Source organism: Myzus persicae, unplaced genomic scaffold, assembly GCF_001856785.1.
Source record: "Myzus persicae strain clone G006 unplaced genomic scaffold, MPER_G0061.0, whole genome shotgun sequence".
In the NCBI taxonomy this organism is placed as follows: domain Eukaryota; kingdom Metazoa; phylum Arthropoda; class Insecta; order Hemiptera; family Aphididae; genus Myzus; species Myzus persicae.
The window spans coordinates 479,189-496,035 of NW_019104045.1; the positions used below are offsets into that span (position 1 = coordinate 479,189).

General features: G+C 33.3%; 1 protein-coding gene across 7 annotated transcripts in view; it reads right to left on the bottom strand.

Moving 5' to 3' along the window:
* The window catches only part of LOC111038007 (optomotor-blind protein-like), a 50,159-nt gene extending 42,558 nt beyond the window's left edge, over positions 1–7,601 (bottom strand). For 2 of the 7 annotated variants that reach the window (XM_022320917.1, XM_022320919.1), the window contains exon 1: positions 6,384–7,592. In XM_022320917.1, coding sequence (XP_022176609.1) covers positions 6,384–6,964 — 581 coding nt within the window. In that variant the 5' untranslated portion in view covers positions 6,965–7,592. Of the gene's footprint in view, positions 1–6,383 lie in introns of all 7 variants that reach the window. The other 5 variants (XM_022320918.1, XM_022320916.1, XM_022320922.1 and 2 more) reach the window with 5 other exon arrangements.
* Positions 7,602–16,847: the final 9,246 nt, after the last annotated feature.

The window sequence follows — 16,847 nt, forward strand, 5'->3', positions numbered from 1 at the left end:
CTCACCCGTCGGTCCCACACGCAGACTCCCACTTTTAGCGGCTGCTGCTGCTGTTCCCCGCGTATATTATATGGTGCGGGAACAACAATAATCTTACTATATTGGCGCATATCCTACCGACGGACTACGAGACTCCACAACTCTGGCGAGAAAAAAACCCAAACGAAAATACATATTATCGACTGACGTTCAGACACAGACGTGTTTTGCGGTATTACACAATATACACCCATCTGATGATTGTAACGGAAGCGACTACAGCGCGAGAGTATAATAATGCAATTGTTCGTATATTATATTATGTATCGCAAGGTGTTAAAAAAGCTAGAATATAATAATAATTTATAGACGATACTATCATGATGTGCACGCGCGACCAGTCCGTCCCTGTCCGACACCCGAGAGCCCACTTTCGTCTTATTATATATATTATCATTAATCGAAACAAACAGTTTTGATAATATTTAACTTTCTTTTCTCCTTTTTCCTAAGCATTTGAATAACGTTTTCCGAACTACACGAATACACGGCACTAGCCGCGGCCTACACACACACGTCGATCGATAAAATAATAAAACAACGCGTCGTCGCGAATAGAACAAAAGAGAGCGGATATAGAGGAGAAACGCCGTGCGTGCGTGTGCCGCGCGACTGTATAACACGCTGCACAGCAAACCATGCGCACGTAGATTCGTTTTTTACTATTATTATTATTATTATTATTATTATTATTTTACATCGTACACACACGCACGCACACGTAGGCTTACTATTGCGCGACGACTATTACCGGGAGAACGCACGCACACGCACGCACACTTTTATAATATATTGTCAAGGAGCCGCCGCCGCCGCCGCCGCCTTCTCCTATATTATAGTCCGCCGACAGTAACGTACGGAGGACGAGAGGGGGGAAAGTCCATTGTTGCCGTTGAAAAAAAAAACGCCGCTCGCCCACCCCCACCTACCCTGTACTACCGTTGCACCACACCACAACCATAGCCACCACCCCGGGAACACGGTATGTGTGTGTGAGTGTGTCTGTGTATATTATTATATAGGTATATATAAGTGTAAGGACCTGTATGTCTGTGTGTGTGTGTGTGTGTGTGTGTGTGTGTAGATGTATGCCCCCATTCACTCAGCCGTCGCCGCCGCTACCGGTCTCTACCCCTTGTAACACTAGACGCACACACGCACACACGCATACAAATACACGAACACACACGCTATTATACGACGACGCGCACACAAATATTGCGATGATACGTGCGAGAACCTAACTCGCGCAAACCAATTAATCGGTTTCGCATTTTGTCCGTTTAAAATATTACAAGGCATCGCTTTATCGTGCATCTCGTAATAGCGAACAGCGAATAGATATAATATCAAAATATATAAGTGCTTAAATAATAACATGTTGATATTATTATTTTATCCGTTCGCACACCGTACGTACACGGTCATCATATAATAATGATTGTCGTACATTATAGGTGTACTATATGATGATGATGTTGTTGTTGTTATTATTATGTCCGTCTACCTATATAACGTTGATAATATCATCGTCCCCATCATTATTACATTTTATTATTACTATTATTGTTATTATTGCCCAGTCCTTGGTAAAATCATAGATTAAAATAGAAAAAAAATAAGTGTATATCTATATATAACGCGTGGGTTTATTATACACATATAAATTATAAATTGAACTCGCAGACTGCAATAATGCGCATTACCGATACATATATAGGTATAGTAAGAGGTTGATTCTATTAACGCATTTAATTATCAACAGTCATAGGGTATCTGCAATTTTCTATGCGACGGATAATATAACTATACCCACTGCAGCTGAACGACACTGCGCCTCAAGTGTCAACAACTGCGATTGGAAATTAATTTTAAAATAAAATAATATTATAATATATAAAGGCAATACGGCTAACGGCAATTTACGAAAATTGTTGGTTTTCAGTTATAATTTTGGCCGATATAATTTACGTTGTTATGTTCATAAATCATAACAATTACTATTAATTGTATTGTATACTTTATAGTTTGCAATTTATATAGGTAAATTCAATATATTTACAGGTATATCCATGTTTAAAATGCTAATTGATAGTTGATAAAATATACCATGAGAAAACAATTTTGAAAGCTTATTTCAAAAGGTTTATGCATAGTTCTATAGTGCCAGAATATAATTAACTCTAAAATGAATTAACTTATGTTTTTTGTACAGTGTTTCACATGGTATATACATCAGGTATACACATAATATACTATAATCGTTTCTTCAGAAATAATATGTAACTCAAATGCAATATTATTCGTTTTATTAAATGAATACCCGGTATACAATACTACGAATAATACGCGGGGTCGGAAGTAAAAAAAATTAAAAAAAAAAAATTACTACAAAAAGCAGCACAGCGCACAGTATGAAAGTGTGAGAAGAACTGACAAATATTTTTAATTCCAAAAAGAGAATAAGAAGTCTTTGAAATAAAATTACCATTTATGAGTATCTTTACACGATTGATGTGCTAAATACAAAGAAACATTGATTTTTTTTATCAACACTTCATCAATTTATTATTGCTATCCAACATAAACGTAATTTTAAGTCAATTAATTCTGTGTTTTTAAGAATACAAATTACTGTTTATGCAAATTTTCAGCAAAAAAATAAACCAAGACATAATGTATACAAATGTATATTACATTCTTATATAATAACATTTTTAACAATGACCGCTGCTCGACCGACCAAGACAATTATATTTTAATTACTCACAATAGTTGTTATAATAAGTACAGAATATTTATTAATACTAAAACATAGTTTGTATTTATAAAACTTAATGTTTAATATGTTTTTTCATATATCTTCAGTTATAAACATTTATTTTAATTTGAAATGTAGAATTCATTATCATTAAATTAACTGATTAATACATTGAAGTCACACATTTAGTAGATAAAATATCTAAGTATAATATTAATCGATTTAATAAAATAGGTTATGTAAATCCTTTGGAGTTATTTAATTATATTATTCAGGTACTTTAAATGCCTCAATATTAATATGTACCTATAATTATATTATCATGTGGGTATACATATTATGTTATAAATGGTTATTATGGGGGTATCTGTAAATCTATATAAAATTATTTTTGTATATAACTGATAGAATAATTATATCTTATTATCAAAATAAACAGTAAACCTGCTAAAATTAAAAAATAAATAAAACTATAATACCTATCAGCGGTTGAAGTTAATATTAGTTTTCTATAATATAGTTTCAAATACTAAAATAATAAATTCTATTGTACCCATCTATAAACTATAGTTTTATAATTATTTTGATTAAAGTCAGTAAATACAGGAATTTTGTTAGAGATATTAATAAATGTACATTTAGAAAAATATAGAATCCACTTTCATCAATAAAATAGATTTAGAAAATAATTTATCGCATAAATTTAATAATTTTGAAATAATTTACAGCAAAATAAAAATTACTTGTTCGAACGTTAGTATAAAAATCAAAACTATTATAACGTAATCCATACTTAAACCTATTATCACACTTTTTTTATTATTATTATTATACGGTTATAAAAAATCTATACAATATCAAACACACATTGACAGCGTAGATTGTTGATGGTAGAGTTTTGTTGACTGTTATAACGACATGAGAAAGAAATCACTCATTAAAAACATTTTAAACTTAGGGTATATGATATATTATATTATTATATAAAATTAAACTGATAAATAAATAAAATTACAATTACAATTTAGAATAATAGTTTGATTGTTGCATTTGCATCAACAAATTTACAATAGTCTGCGTTATATCCGCAATGTACTAATGTATATAAGTAAAACTTTCTTTGCAAAACCATGTGCATACAAAAAACTTGAAATTGATTAAAATCTATGTTATTAATACTTATAAATAATATCCACTTTAAACATAAAAGCAAACCATTCAAGTGCTATTCTTGCATATTTAATAAAAGTTTATGTAGAACACTATTATATATTTACAGCTGGAATCTTTAGAAATATTTATCGTTTACACTATGCGTTGTGTAACTTTTCAAATAATTGATTTTATAACCTTGTCAACCTAATCGTTGAATGATGTCAACATAGTCAACAATTTAGATGCTTCTTGAAGTACAAGGCACAGATTGCAATATCTAGACAGTAATATTTACAAGTTAGTTGTAAAATGTAAATAATATTTTGCATTTAGGGAGTTACATTCACTACGGTCAATATGATATTCATATTTATATTCTCTAGCTAAGCACGTATACAACTATTATGTAATAAAATATATATATATATGTACCTACCTATAAATAAATATTAAATAATACCAATAATATGCCAGGTATGTAAACAATGAAACAATATTACAGTGGGTATTATTAAAATTACAAATATTGCATCCCCATTCATACATGTTATTTTTTTTTATTTCAAGAGTGATTCATTTTTAACAATCCAGCATCGATTCAACCGGATTCAACTGACCAAACAATTTAACAAAACACATTCTACAATTAGTTAAAATACAAAATTTTCAAAAACGTAATACGTGTTGTTATCTGTTGTGGATATCCCATTCACACAGCGTTGTAAGTTAATTTATTCTGTTATACGGTTGGATAAAATACATTTGCATGTAAATCGAGTATAACTAAACGAAAACGATTATTGTTTGTCGAGAAAGCAGGTAGCAAATAACAACAATAATAATGAAATTGCAAATATATAATATTATAGTACTCATATATTATGCTGCTGTATACGTCTTCGACGTTTTTGAATTATATAATATTAATAGTTGCGCATAAAACGGACATTTTTCAATATTTCCACACAACGTCAAAAGCGACAATAAATCGACGCGATGAAATTCACGTCATCACAGCCGGTGCTTAAATAAAATAAGTTAAAATCCAAAATTAAACTCAGCTATTTCAAACGAGAAGATGGACGTATTTTCCGTTTAACCACGATCGGGTACTGCCTACACATCATATTATAAGGTTGAAATAAAATTAAGATTTAAGTTTTCGATCGTGTATATTGTACAATATAGGTGCAATAATAGTTTATAGAAATTGCAATTTCCGGATCATCATTTATTATTGATAAACTGTTTATTTATTTACACGCTATACAACTTTACTATTATACTATACGCTATTACTGCAGCAGTTAAAAAACAGAAGCGACGACGTTATAGTGATTAGGCACATCGTCATAGTACTCATCATCATCATCATCATCATCATCATAATGGAAATCCGTCCATAATGTTGGGTTTAATTGTCGTCTGGCGCCAAAGATCGTACACACACACTGCACTTATATATTATATATTTACATTGTAGTGTTTAAGGCGATTTGGTCGTGTGGGCTGCGCGACAGCTTTTCCTTATGGCCCCAAGGCGACGTTAATAGTTTATCAATAGAACATTACGAACCACGATATAATTACAATACCGTAGGTACTTTATACCTACTTGCCAACATGCATTCTGCAGTGCGATGGCACTAACTGATTATAGCTAATTGTTGTTGAAAAAATTACTCTAGAAAATAGAACTTAAAATAGAAAAAAAAAATTAAAAACTAGATAGGTACCTACGTCGCCTTAATTTATTTTAATTGAGGATTGAAAATTACGAAACATTTATTTAAATGTATAAGAAACAATATAATATATACGTTAGTCATTACAGTTACTTTATATTAACCAGCCAATGTTTTAGTTTCAATTTAATATTTAAGGCACAAATTGACCAAAATGTGTTTAGAAAACTAAAGTACGGTAAACATAATAGTTAGGCTAATGCCAATTGATCGCAATATAATAATGAAGCGTTAAATTTTGATTGGAAATTAAAAAAAAAATTTAATACTTCATATTCCCACTATAAATACCACCAACAATAAAATTAATTTATTTTAAGCAATAACATGAAATTTCCATTTACCTATATGCCTATCTGGCTATTTATAATACTACACGGTCTTATGAATACAAATATGTAAATCACGCAGATTAGAATCATCGTTAATAATATGGCGCAATAATTATAAGTTACTTTTATTACCGAAATAATATTTAACGCTCGAGAAAAAATTGGCCCAAAACGGCCGGTGATTATATTTTCAAAAAGAGAAATCATATCGTATAATTTATATTATTTACTTAACACTCACAAACTCTATGGGTAGGCTAGGGAATCCTAACGTTTATAGTATTAGACAATATTATAGTCAGGCATAATCTTAAATTAAAAAAGTGAATATTATATTTTATCAAGACCGACCTGCCAGACTTGGTGATGACCATTTCGGTGCCGAGCTTGTGAAACTTTTCCCACAGATCCTTGCCCTCCAGCGTGACCTTGGGATCGTCGACCACTCCGTCGTCCTCGGGCCTGACCACAGACCGGGGTAGCGCGGCCGCCGGGTGTGGATGGTGTACGCCGTGCGCGACGGCCGCGGCCAACGCGAGCATTTCTTCGGCCGGATAGCTACCGGCGCCCGGGTGATGCGGGCCATGGTGCATCTTCGGCATGGGTATCATGGTGCCCGGATAACAGGCACCCATGGCATACGCTGCGGCCGCCGCGGCCGACAGACCGGGTGGCGGTGGAGGTGGCGGCGGATACTGCTGTTGCTGGCCACCGGCTTGCTGCTGGACTGTGGACGGCGGCGCACCGCCGCTGCTGCTGTTGTTGTTGTTCGTCAGCAGCGAGCTGACGGAAAAGTCGGTGGACGACGCACGGGCCGCCGTGAACGATGTGTCTGGTGAACGTTGGCCGCCGGTCATAGCGGCAGCGGTTTGCGGGGTGTCCGGTGCCCCACGGGGTGACCGGCACCTGAGGTCCGCTTGCTCGAACCGCATAACAGCCACGCCGTCCACGCCGTTACCGTTTGACCCAGCCACTACGGTGGACCAGACTCCTGCACGAGCATTCACAAATGTTTACCGCGAGTGATTGACGGAGTACGGAAAGTGAAAAAAAAATCCAATACGAAACGAAACTTATATTCTTTCCTCGCGGTGTTATTTAAGACAGATATTATTATTATATCGAGTATCACACGCGAGACGGTCGACTGCTGTTGTGCGCACGCGGTCACGACGAATATTTTCGAACGTGAAAAATTTTTTTTTAATATTATAATATTAGACGCGACGACGATTATAAAATATTTTATGTGTTCATGTATTAACGTTAAAAAATATGACGGTGGTGTGTGCGCGCGTATAATGTGCAAACACGGGGGGGCCGTGTAGAGACGACTCGCCACACTACTACTACGACCACAACGACAACAACGACGACGACGACGACGACAACGGTTAGCGCGCTCGGTGCCGACTGACTGTGTGGCGGCGGCGGCGATGTGACAACACCGACGCCCCGGTCCGAGTGTTAATGAGAGTCGCGTCCGGATTGGTCGAGACCGGCCCGGCCAATCGGCAAGCGTCGACGGTTTCACGCAACGGCGTCAACACACATACACACGCACACACGCACACACACACACACCTACGGAGCTCGCGTCGACGTACTGTGCGGGCGCGCCGTGTGTGCGCGCGGATGTGTGTTTGTGTATACGTCACGCGCTTGCGAGTGTGCGTGTGCGTGTTGGACGCGACGCGGTTGCGGCGGCGTTGGTGGGGGACGCCGTCGCCGGTCAACGCTTGTTCAGGCGGCGGCGGCGGCGGCGACGACGACGACGCCCGTGTTAGAATACGGCGCCCACCACCGCCGCCGCCGCCGCCGCCACCACCCTACGTGTATGTGTCCGACGTAACGACCGGAGGACTTTTGGCGCCCCTTCTTCGCCGCCCTCGCTCGCCTCGCTATACCGCAAAACGCCGTCGACGCCGCTCGCCTCCGCCAACGCCGCCGACGCGGCCCCCTTCGACGTTCACGCGCACGCATCCTCCTCCGCGACTGTTCGGCATAATATTATATCGTACTGTCGTACTGCTGTTGTGCATACGCCGTGCGCCCGCGAGTTTCACGTGCGTGTATACAGTGTGCGCGCGCGCCCGCCTTTCCTTTGCGGCCCGTTTCGTTGTCCACTCTCGATTTTTATCGCTTGCGATTTTTTTAAATTAAATTGAAATATAATATATATTTTTTATAGACGTTTTTTAACAATCGTGCTGTCTATTACCCACCTAAATATATAGTTACATACCCCTATAATAATAATATATTATGTGCCTTTTGCAGTTGTTTGTTTTCTTTTTCACCGGTTGTCCGTGCAGATCGTTTGAAACGTTTTTTTTATTTAATTTTAAAAATTTTTTCACTTTTCACTGTTGAAGTCTCACACCTCCATGTTTGACACGTAGGTAAAACGACCCCGCAGTAATAGACTATAAAATATTTTCCGTATCTTTAGACTAAAAGCGTCTTTATGATAGTCATATTACTCATATTTATAACAAAATATAACCCATATTAAAATATTGCCCTACAACATTATAAGTAAGATTATAAATATTCGTTTATTATATCACAGTTAATTACACACATACATAGGTACCTAAACTAAATGATACATTAGGAAAAACAGCTACAGTAATAATATAATAATTATATAAATTATAAATTGTACCTAATAATAATATTTCAAGATAATAATTTATATTACCTCTTGTAAATTACCCTCTAGTAAATTATCAATCAAAAATAATTTATTATTTATAAATTTTTAATAATAGTTCTTATATTATTATTAAATCATTTATTTATTATAATTATAGTGCAATATGATTATAATGAATTCTATATATAATTATATTTTATAATCAATGCATTGGTACACCGGTAAGTTATTTTAATACTGGCATCAGTTTTATTACATTAATTAAATTCCATTCAATTATATAAATTAAAAATTAAAAATATTTGGACACAAATGTGTAACAGTATTGAGGTACACCATGTTATATAGGTATATTATTGTGTTATTATTTAATTCAGTTCACTGTTTATAATTCAGATAAATCTTAATTAATATGTTATTGATATCATTTTTAAAACAAAATAAAGTATATAGTATTTACATCTGTTTTACTTTTATAAAAAATTAAATTCTAATGTGAAACTTCTACTAATTGTACTCCCCTCATCGCCACTTTTAATCATTATAAACATTTACTTATTGTACCATTTTTGTATAGATTGTAAATTTTCATAAATAAACGACATTTAAAAAAAAAAAATTAAAAATTAATACTGATGCAAGCTGATGGTATATTGGAGTTTTTTTTACTGTATTCATTATTTCATTATGTACATAATATTATTCTAATTAGATTCAATACAATATCAACACCAAAAATTGAATTTTGTACAACAGTTAGGTTTAGTAGTGGACCTATGAAAACTCGAACATTCAATTGTTGGATTCTTACGCATTACATTTCTATAAGATAATTTATTTTTTAAAAACTAGTTATTATACCTCTACAACTGCAGAGATGAGTGTACATTCGTATTTTCTATATTTCGTACAATACGAATGGGAATGACTCAAATATTAATTAACCCCAATAAACAATAACTATTGGAATGCACATCGTAATATCATTGTATATAAATACTGGAATCATGTTACAAAATTACAGCACAATATCATCTGTTCAGGTACTAAATATAAATATGTGTGATTTTTTTAGTTACAACAATTCGAAATATAGTCAAATTGACATAGTCTTATTCATACGTAATACATATATTACATTGCATACGACGCATAGACGTACAGGACGTAAAGAATCCAAATAGTAAATCCTAATATTATATAATATTGGCTATAAATAGATTTGACAATACTACCTACGCCTCCATGGTTGCAGAGACTGTCTATATTTAGTATATTTGTAATATTGTTGAATTACAGTGTTCTAAAACGTATACGTTTGGGTAGCGGATTTCTATAAACATTTATATTATAAATAAAAACGCGTAGGTATATTGGAAACCACACATGCGACGGAATATCAATAATATTTTGTCCCTATCGACATTGTATTATATATAAATATAAATACCGATAATTATATAATATTATGTCTTGCTCTCACGACAGAGTACCTATATACACACGTATCGAGTTGTTGATAATATAATATATTGTTTTGGAATACAGCCCTCGTTCGGCGTGTTATTATACATATTTTCCATACCTACAAAAAATAAGAGTTTTAATGCCGCCGAATCCGTCAGCACGTTGTCGTTGACGACATGCAGCAGTTTGTTCGAATGCAATAAATATAATAATATAGAATTATTTTATGTTTCGAGAACGCTTCTGGTGTCGCTGCAGTCGTGTGCATAGTATATAATATTATTATATTATTTTGTTGGTACACTGAACCAAACTGCACACTACATTATATAGGTACACGACATATAACCAGTAAAACCATATTATACTATTATGTGCTACATTGCGTGAACTGTGAAGGGGTTCAAAAATCGGTGGAAATACGCATTATGGGATTACGAAAATATAATCGGTCCCAGATATCCACGTTTCCATAACAGCTATAAACATCATAGATGGGCATATTATAATAATAATAATAACAATAAGCCCGCGATCGTGTAATTGTTACCGCGCGATATGCAACCAAGTATAATACATTAATATGTTGTAAAATATAATAATAAAGCCGAATTTAATTTCTTTGGCGATCAATAGACTGGAATTGATCGTAATAATACACATAATATTATACCTACATATATATGGGCTATCGATACACGGGCATTTAATATTTTATAAAACTGATATATTATTTTGTATCCTATATACTATAATATTGTTATGTACGATAACGTACCTACGCGGATACGCACCCATCGTAAATGGTTTTGTTATTATTATCATTTCACGCGTAAACAAATCGACAAATCGTGTTTTTAGCGAAATTCCATAAAGCGTCGCGGGGGTAGGCGGCCTCCTAGAGCACTATCATTATAATAATAATTTTATTCAACTCAGAATTAGATATACATATCAGTGAAGTAGTATGGGGGGGGGGTGATGTATATATATTTCATATTTTCATAACTCACTCGAGTAAAAAAACAAACATAATGTTCGATACTACATATAGTATTTTTAATAATTCATTCAAATTTATTATTTTTTATAATAATGTGAACAGATGATATCATGACTGTCATAGGTATAGGACATATAGGTACTATACATATTATATAGGTATTATATATTTTGTCATCTGAATTTACCGGATAGATACTGGATAAGTCGATAAGAATCGAGATACTAAAATCTTTATTACAAGACATAATAATAATAATATGTTTCTCTATGTATTAAGGTAATAGAAAACGTGTGTTATAAAGTTCAGGGGACATGTCCCGATTAATTTTTATATTAAGATCATAAATATTGTAAGCTAAAATACAAGTAAACGAGAAAAAAAAGGTTCTTGAGGATAATATTATATTAATATGATGTAGGTCTAATATTATAATATACCCCTTGTAGTTACTCCACCGATACATATTGTATCACAATAATTATTTTAAAACTACAAAGTACATGAGCTGATTAAATAATAATCATATCTCTTTGTATAAACAATCATTGAAGTGAGTGGTGTGCGTGTGGGGGAGTCTTGAAATTTCAAAACTTTGAATTTAAATATTAATGAAAAAAAAATATTGAATCAATACTTGCACTAAATAATGATGAAATAGTAATAATATATTATATTATAATAATAAAAACAAACAAAAAACGTGTTTTTTATTAATTTACGTTACATAATCATCGATAATTATTGAGTTTTTCACTCATTGTATTTAAATACTTTCTATATAATTGAATAATTAATTCAATATCCAAAGTTAATCCATATTATACTGATACGGCTTTGTGTTCGGTAACTTGTAATAATTTCGATTTTTATTATTACACGGGCATGGTATAATACCTTTATTAATATAGGGTAATAATAAAAATAGACGATCAAGGCAGGGGGGGGGAGAGATGTATAAAAAATATGGTATCAACACGCGGCAAGCCGAAAACATTTCTGTATAAATGCTAATAATATTATTAATGACGACGACGACGGCGGTAGTATAGTTAATCGGGTTTTTGCTGAACGGCGACGGGTCGAGAGGAAACCGCGTGCGTCCGTTCTCGATCGTCGCGCGTCTCATCCGGTCCCCGTCGACCGGTTTGACCGTCGTCGCGGTCGTCGTCGTCGTCGTCGCCGCCGCCGCCGCCGTCTCCGGACGACTCGACGAAGGTCGTACACGACTGCGTATAATTGGTTTATTATTAATTTGTTGTTGTTTTTTTTTTTTTTTTTTTTTATATCGTTCGTCGCGCCATGTGCGTATAATGTCTTCTGGACACCGTCCACGTAAGGTATAATAATAATAGTATAATATAATAATATGATATTGTACGTAGGTAAAATAGTTTTATCACTTCGGTATTATATAACAATAATGCCTGCAACCGTCGTCGATGCAGCGGCGGCGGCAGCTGCCGTGGCAGGGTCTGACTATAATATATTATGTGGGTGAAGGGGGTGGAGGGGTTCCGAATTATTATGCTCGTGATGGTTATTTTATACGGTTTTCCCTAAAATTATGATGCGAATTAGCAGCAAGCCAACCGGCTCATCCTCGGTCATAAAATTGGTGTAAATATATGATATGATATGATATGGAAGTGGGTATAATTATAATATGTTAAAAAAGTTGTTATGTATTATATTATATAAGACCCTTCAAATTATATTTGATATTTATTACATTTTATAGAAGACGTGTTAGACCATTAGACAAAAACCATTTTTCCTCGAGTCCAAACCATACATGATTTAAATATTCTATAAAACTAACGATATTATTTTGTCGTCGAATTCTTGAATTAATGCAGAATAATTATAAATTACGAACGTAGGACGTTTGGGACCCACTGACAGGACTATCGTACCTGGTATTGTTTTATATACAGGGCAATTGACATCAAAGTCTGAAGTATATAATAATTAATAATATATGGAAAATGTTGATTAATAATATATAAGATGTAATAATAATAATAGGTTATATGAACAGTGAAAATAAAATAATTAAACATTTTCAAATGTTTGAAGTATACTACTTAATGATATACTGCACGCATTTACAGACAAATTCAATTGTGTTATCTTACATAATAAATTATTGAGTATTTTTTCAGTTTTTTAACTTGCCAATTACTTGGTTTGCCAGTATTTAATTTCTAATGGATATTACATTATTACCTAAATGATTAATATCTTAATAAGTTAAAACTGTTAATAAATTAACAATAAATCACTGAGGTGACATGCTGAACGCGATGATCGTCACTAGAGCCCAACTCAATTGTTCATGGTCTAAAAATAACGAATGTGGAATGTCCGATATCACTAAAACTGTTAGGCGTCGATTACTGTCAAATGTCCCGGATGTGAAAACTCCAAATACCTGCCATTACCTTTGGTCTATTTATACCCACTCAACACTCGGTGGCAAAGACGCATCGTGTGTGTACCTACATAGTTGACAATATCATAACATTACTGTATTCTATTGTATACACTGAATAATCGTATCATTATAATTTTGTTATAAATATTGCTCATAGGTACCATATACGGCAGGTACGAAATACCGGTATAGTGTAAAATATTTAAACCAGAATTCTAATAATATGCTATTGTTTCGGGGCCGCCGTGACGTATCATTTATATAACAATATAATATTAAAAGTGATAAATAAAATTACAATAATAAAATGTACACTGTGTACAACGATATAATGTTAATATTGTTGGCGCGTTTTAATCACATAATTTTTATTATACACCCATCACTATAATACCTATTTAATACACAACCGTAAAATAATACTAAATTCCTATTCATAATATTATTTCACTCGTTCGCCGTAGCCGATGTATATAATATTATAGTACCCATGTACCTGTAAGAACGCGTGTCTGGAGAGGGAATATAACATAATATGATAATATATATTATATATATATATATAATGCCGGTTCGTTCACCATTTATATAGCTCATATATATTACTATGTATATGCTGTAGCTAGGTATAAAAATCACTACATAATATTGTATAAAATACCTACCACGCTGCAGTGTTCGGTCGTTTAGCTCGCACAATAAAATCTCAAATTAAACACACTACATGATGTTATACTATGTCCACATGCGCTTTAACAGGTATAACACTATATAATACGCTCTGGTACACGTCTCGACGGAAATTATTATTCATTGTTTGAAACGCACAGGCGTATATAATATTATTGGAAATAAACCCTAAACGCATGTAAATAATATTAAAAAAATGTATAGACATGGCTCGTTGTATCGATTTGAATATAGTTTTTTCAATATTTATAAGTTCAAAATATTATCATCATGTATAGGCAGTCCGTTAGGATTCAATAACGATATCCGCGGTTGCAGTACACGCACGGACGGCAAGGAAAACGGTGTTTTAGGTTAGGCCTAATTATAATAGTATCTTGTTCTCGTGGATTTCGTGGCTTTTGATCCATACGATTCAATCACACACGAAAACTGATGCAGTGTGGACGAAAAAGTTATCCGTTTCGAAAAGGCGGCGACTACACTTGTTCGATTCGTAAACACGAATTCATATTCACCTTGTGTGGTCTTCCCTTCGAAACCACACCGCAATATTATTTAAATTACAAGAGCGGTATAGGCACGAGGAGGAGGCACCTATACGTCGCATATATATATAATATACAACTCGTGTACGATATTTAACCGCATACTCAAGACCAACACCCTTGGGGAAAACGTTAAAATTTATTTGAAAGCCAGTTTTCACGGTTTGATTTTTTTCATTGCGGCAGGTATATCGTTATAATATATTACTATTACTTATTAGTTTCATTAACGCGGTACCTAATATTAAGTTAAAAGTAGTTTAACGAACGAGATTTTTTTTTCGCCAATAAACGTTTGGTAACTGGTATACATATTTTGATACTCACATTACACACGAAGTAAATATTAGACGAAAATTCTGTACTACGATATTATTGACCTTTCAAAATTAACAGTACACAGGTTTAGTTGCGCAAAAATCTCAAACATAATATTATGAGTTTATAATATCAACGATTACAAGTATACGTTTATAACTATTGGATATTTACTATACACTATGCCCAGGAATATGATCAGAAATAACTAATAAGTATTTCAAACATAATCGTTTATTTCATTCGAAACGTCTACTATTTTCATGACACGACTTGCGGTTCTCTTTTATCATGACAAATTAATTATATTTCTTAGCAGAATTGAACTATTGGAAATTATTACAAACGATCATAATTTAGTAAGTACCAAACCCGTAGATACCCAAGTTAAAAATGGAATGTTGTACCTATATGATGATATATTTAAAAACTATTGAAATTGTCACTTCCACGAATATTAAACATTTAAAAATTGAATAAACCCATATGTTCCTTAAACTGGTTATTCCCTGTAAATAGTCCATAAGCATTGTATATTATATTGTTATAAATTAATATTATGTTGTTTAATACAAAAATATTGTACAATTAATAGCACTATTATTTTCATGAAAAAACTATAATTATTACAACATTGATTATTTCTGAGTATGTTAATACGATTTTGAATATTGTCGTTTATTTCATGTCGCATGGTGTTTTTGAAACAATAGTGTAAGAGACGGAAGAAGTAGGTATCTAACAATTAATAATCATCATTTATCATTAATCGTTACAAAAATAAAGATGCCACCAATGTGTTCTCATTTGATTTTTAAATATTTTTTATAGCTAATCACATACTGAACACAAATTGAGCATTTAAAAAGCAATTAGTATAATATTGCTATTATTTTTCTCATTCAACAATAATATATACATATATAATAACGGCAATTTTATTATGCGATATAATTGAATACTGGCTGCTGTGTATATCGCTCATAGGTATAATATGAAATAATTATGGGCGATTAAATTCTGTTTTATGTCAATGAAATAATAATATATATTATTATTTAAGTATTGGTGTGGTCCAAAGTCCAAGTACATGTTATTATATCGTAAAATTATATTGTATTGTTTTTTTTGTACCCACAAAACAACAAGATTATTGATCATCTCATAGCAAAGATGCGCAATATTTGTATTCTGCAATGTATATCAGAAAACGCATTAGATTCTGGAGAAATAAAACCTGTAAGATGAAAATAAGAAACTAGTTGCCTGTTTCTTGTATGCATTTTGATGCGTAATGAAACGGTAAACCGATAGTTATTATTAAATTATACGCGCACGAGCCGTACACCGGTGCATCAAGATTTTGCTGCATATCATTATTACCCAACGATACACGAGTTGCACTGTTAAGTGAAACTGAAAATCACTAAACAGTATAATTGTCGATTTTCGAATTACACGGGTAAACATGCAAAAGTGAGCAAATATTAAAAAAATATTACAAAACACAATTCGATAATAGGTATTATCTGATTCATTATATGACTATTATCAGTTGTCGCCATTCAAGATATCATGGTGATCAATTTCATCGGATAAAACTATCATGGCTCGTTGGCCGACTTCAGTGTCTCAAATCGTGATGAATATAATAAATAATATAATATGTAGTGATAACGCTGTACTATAAACC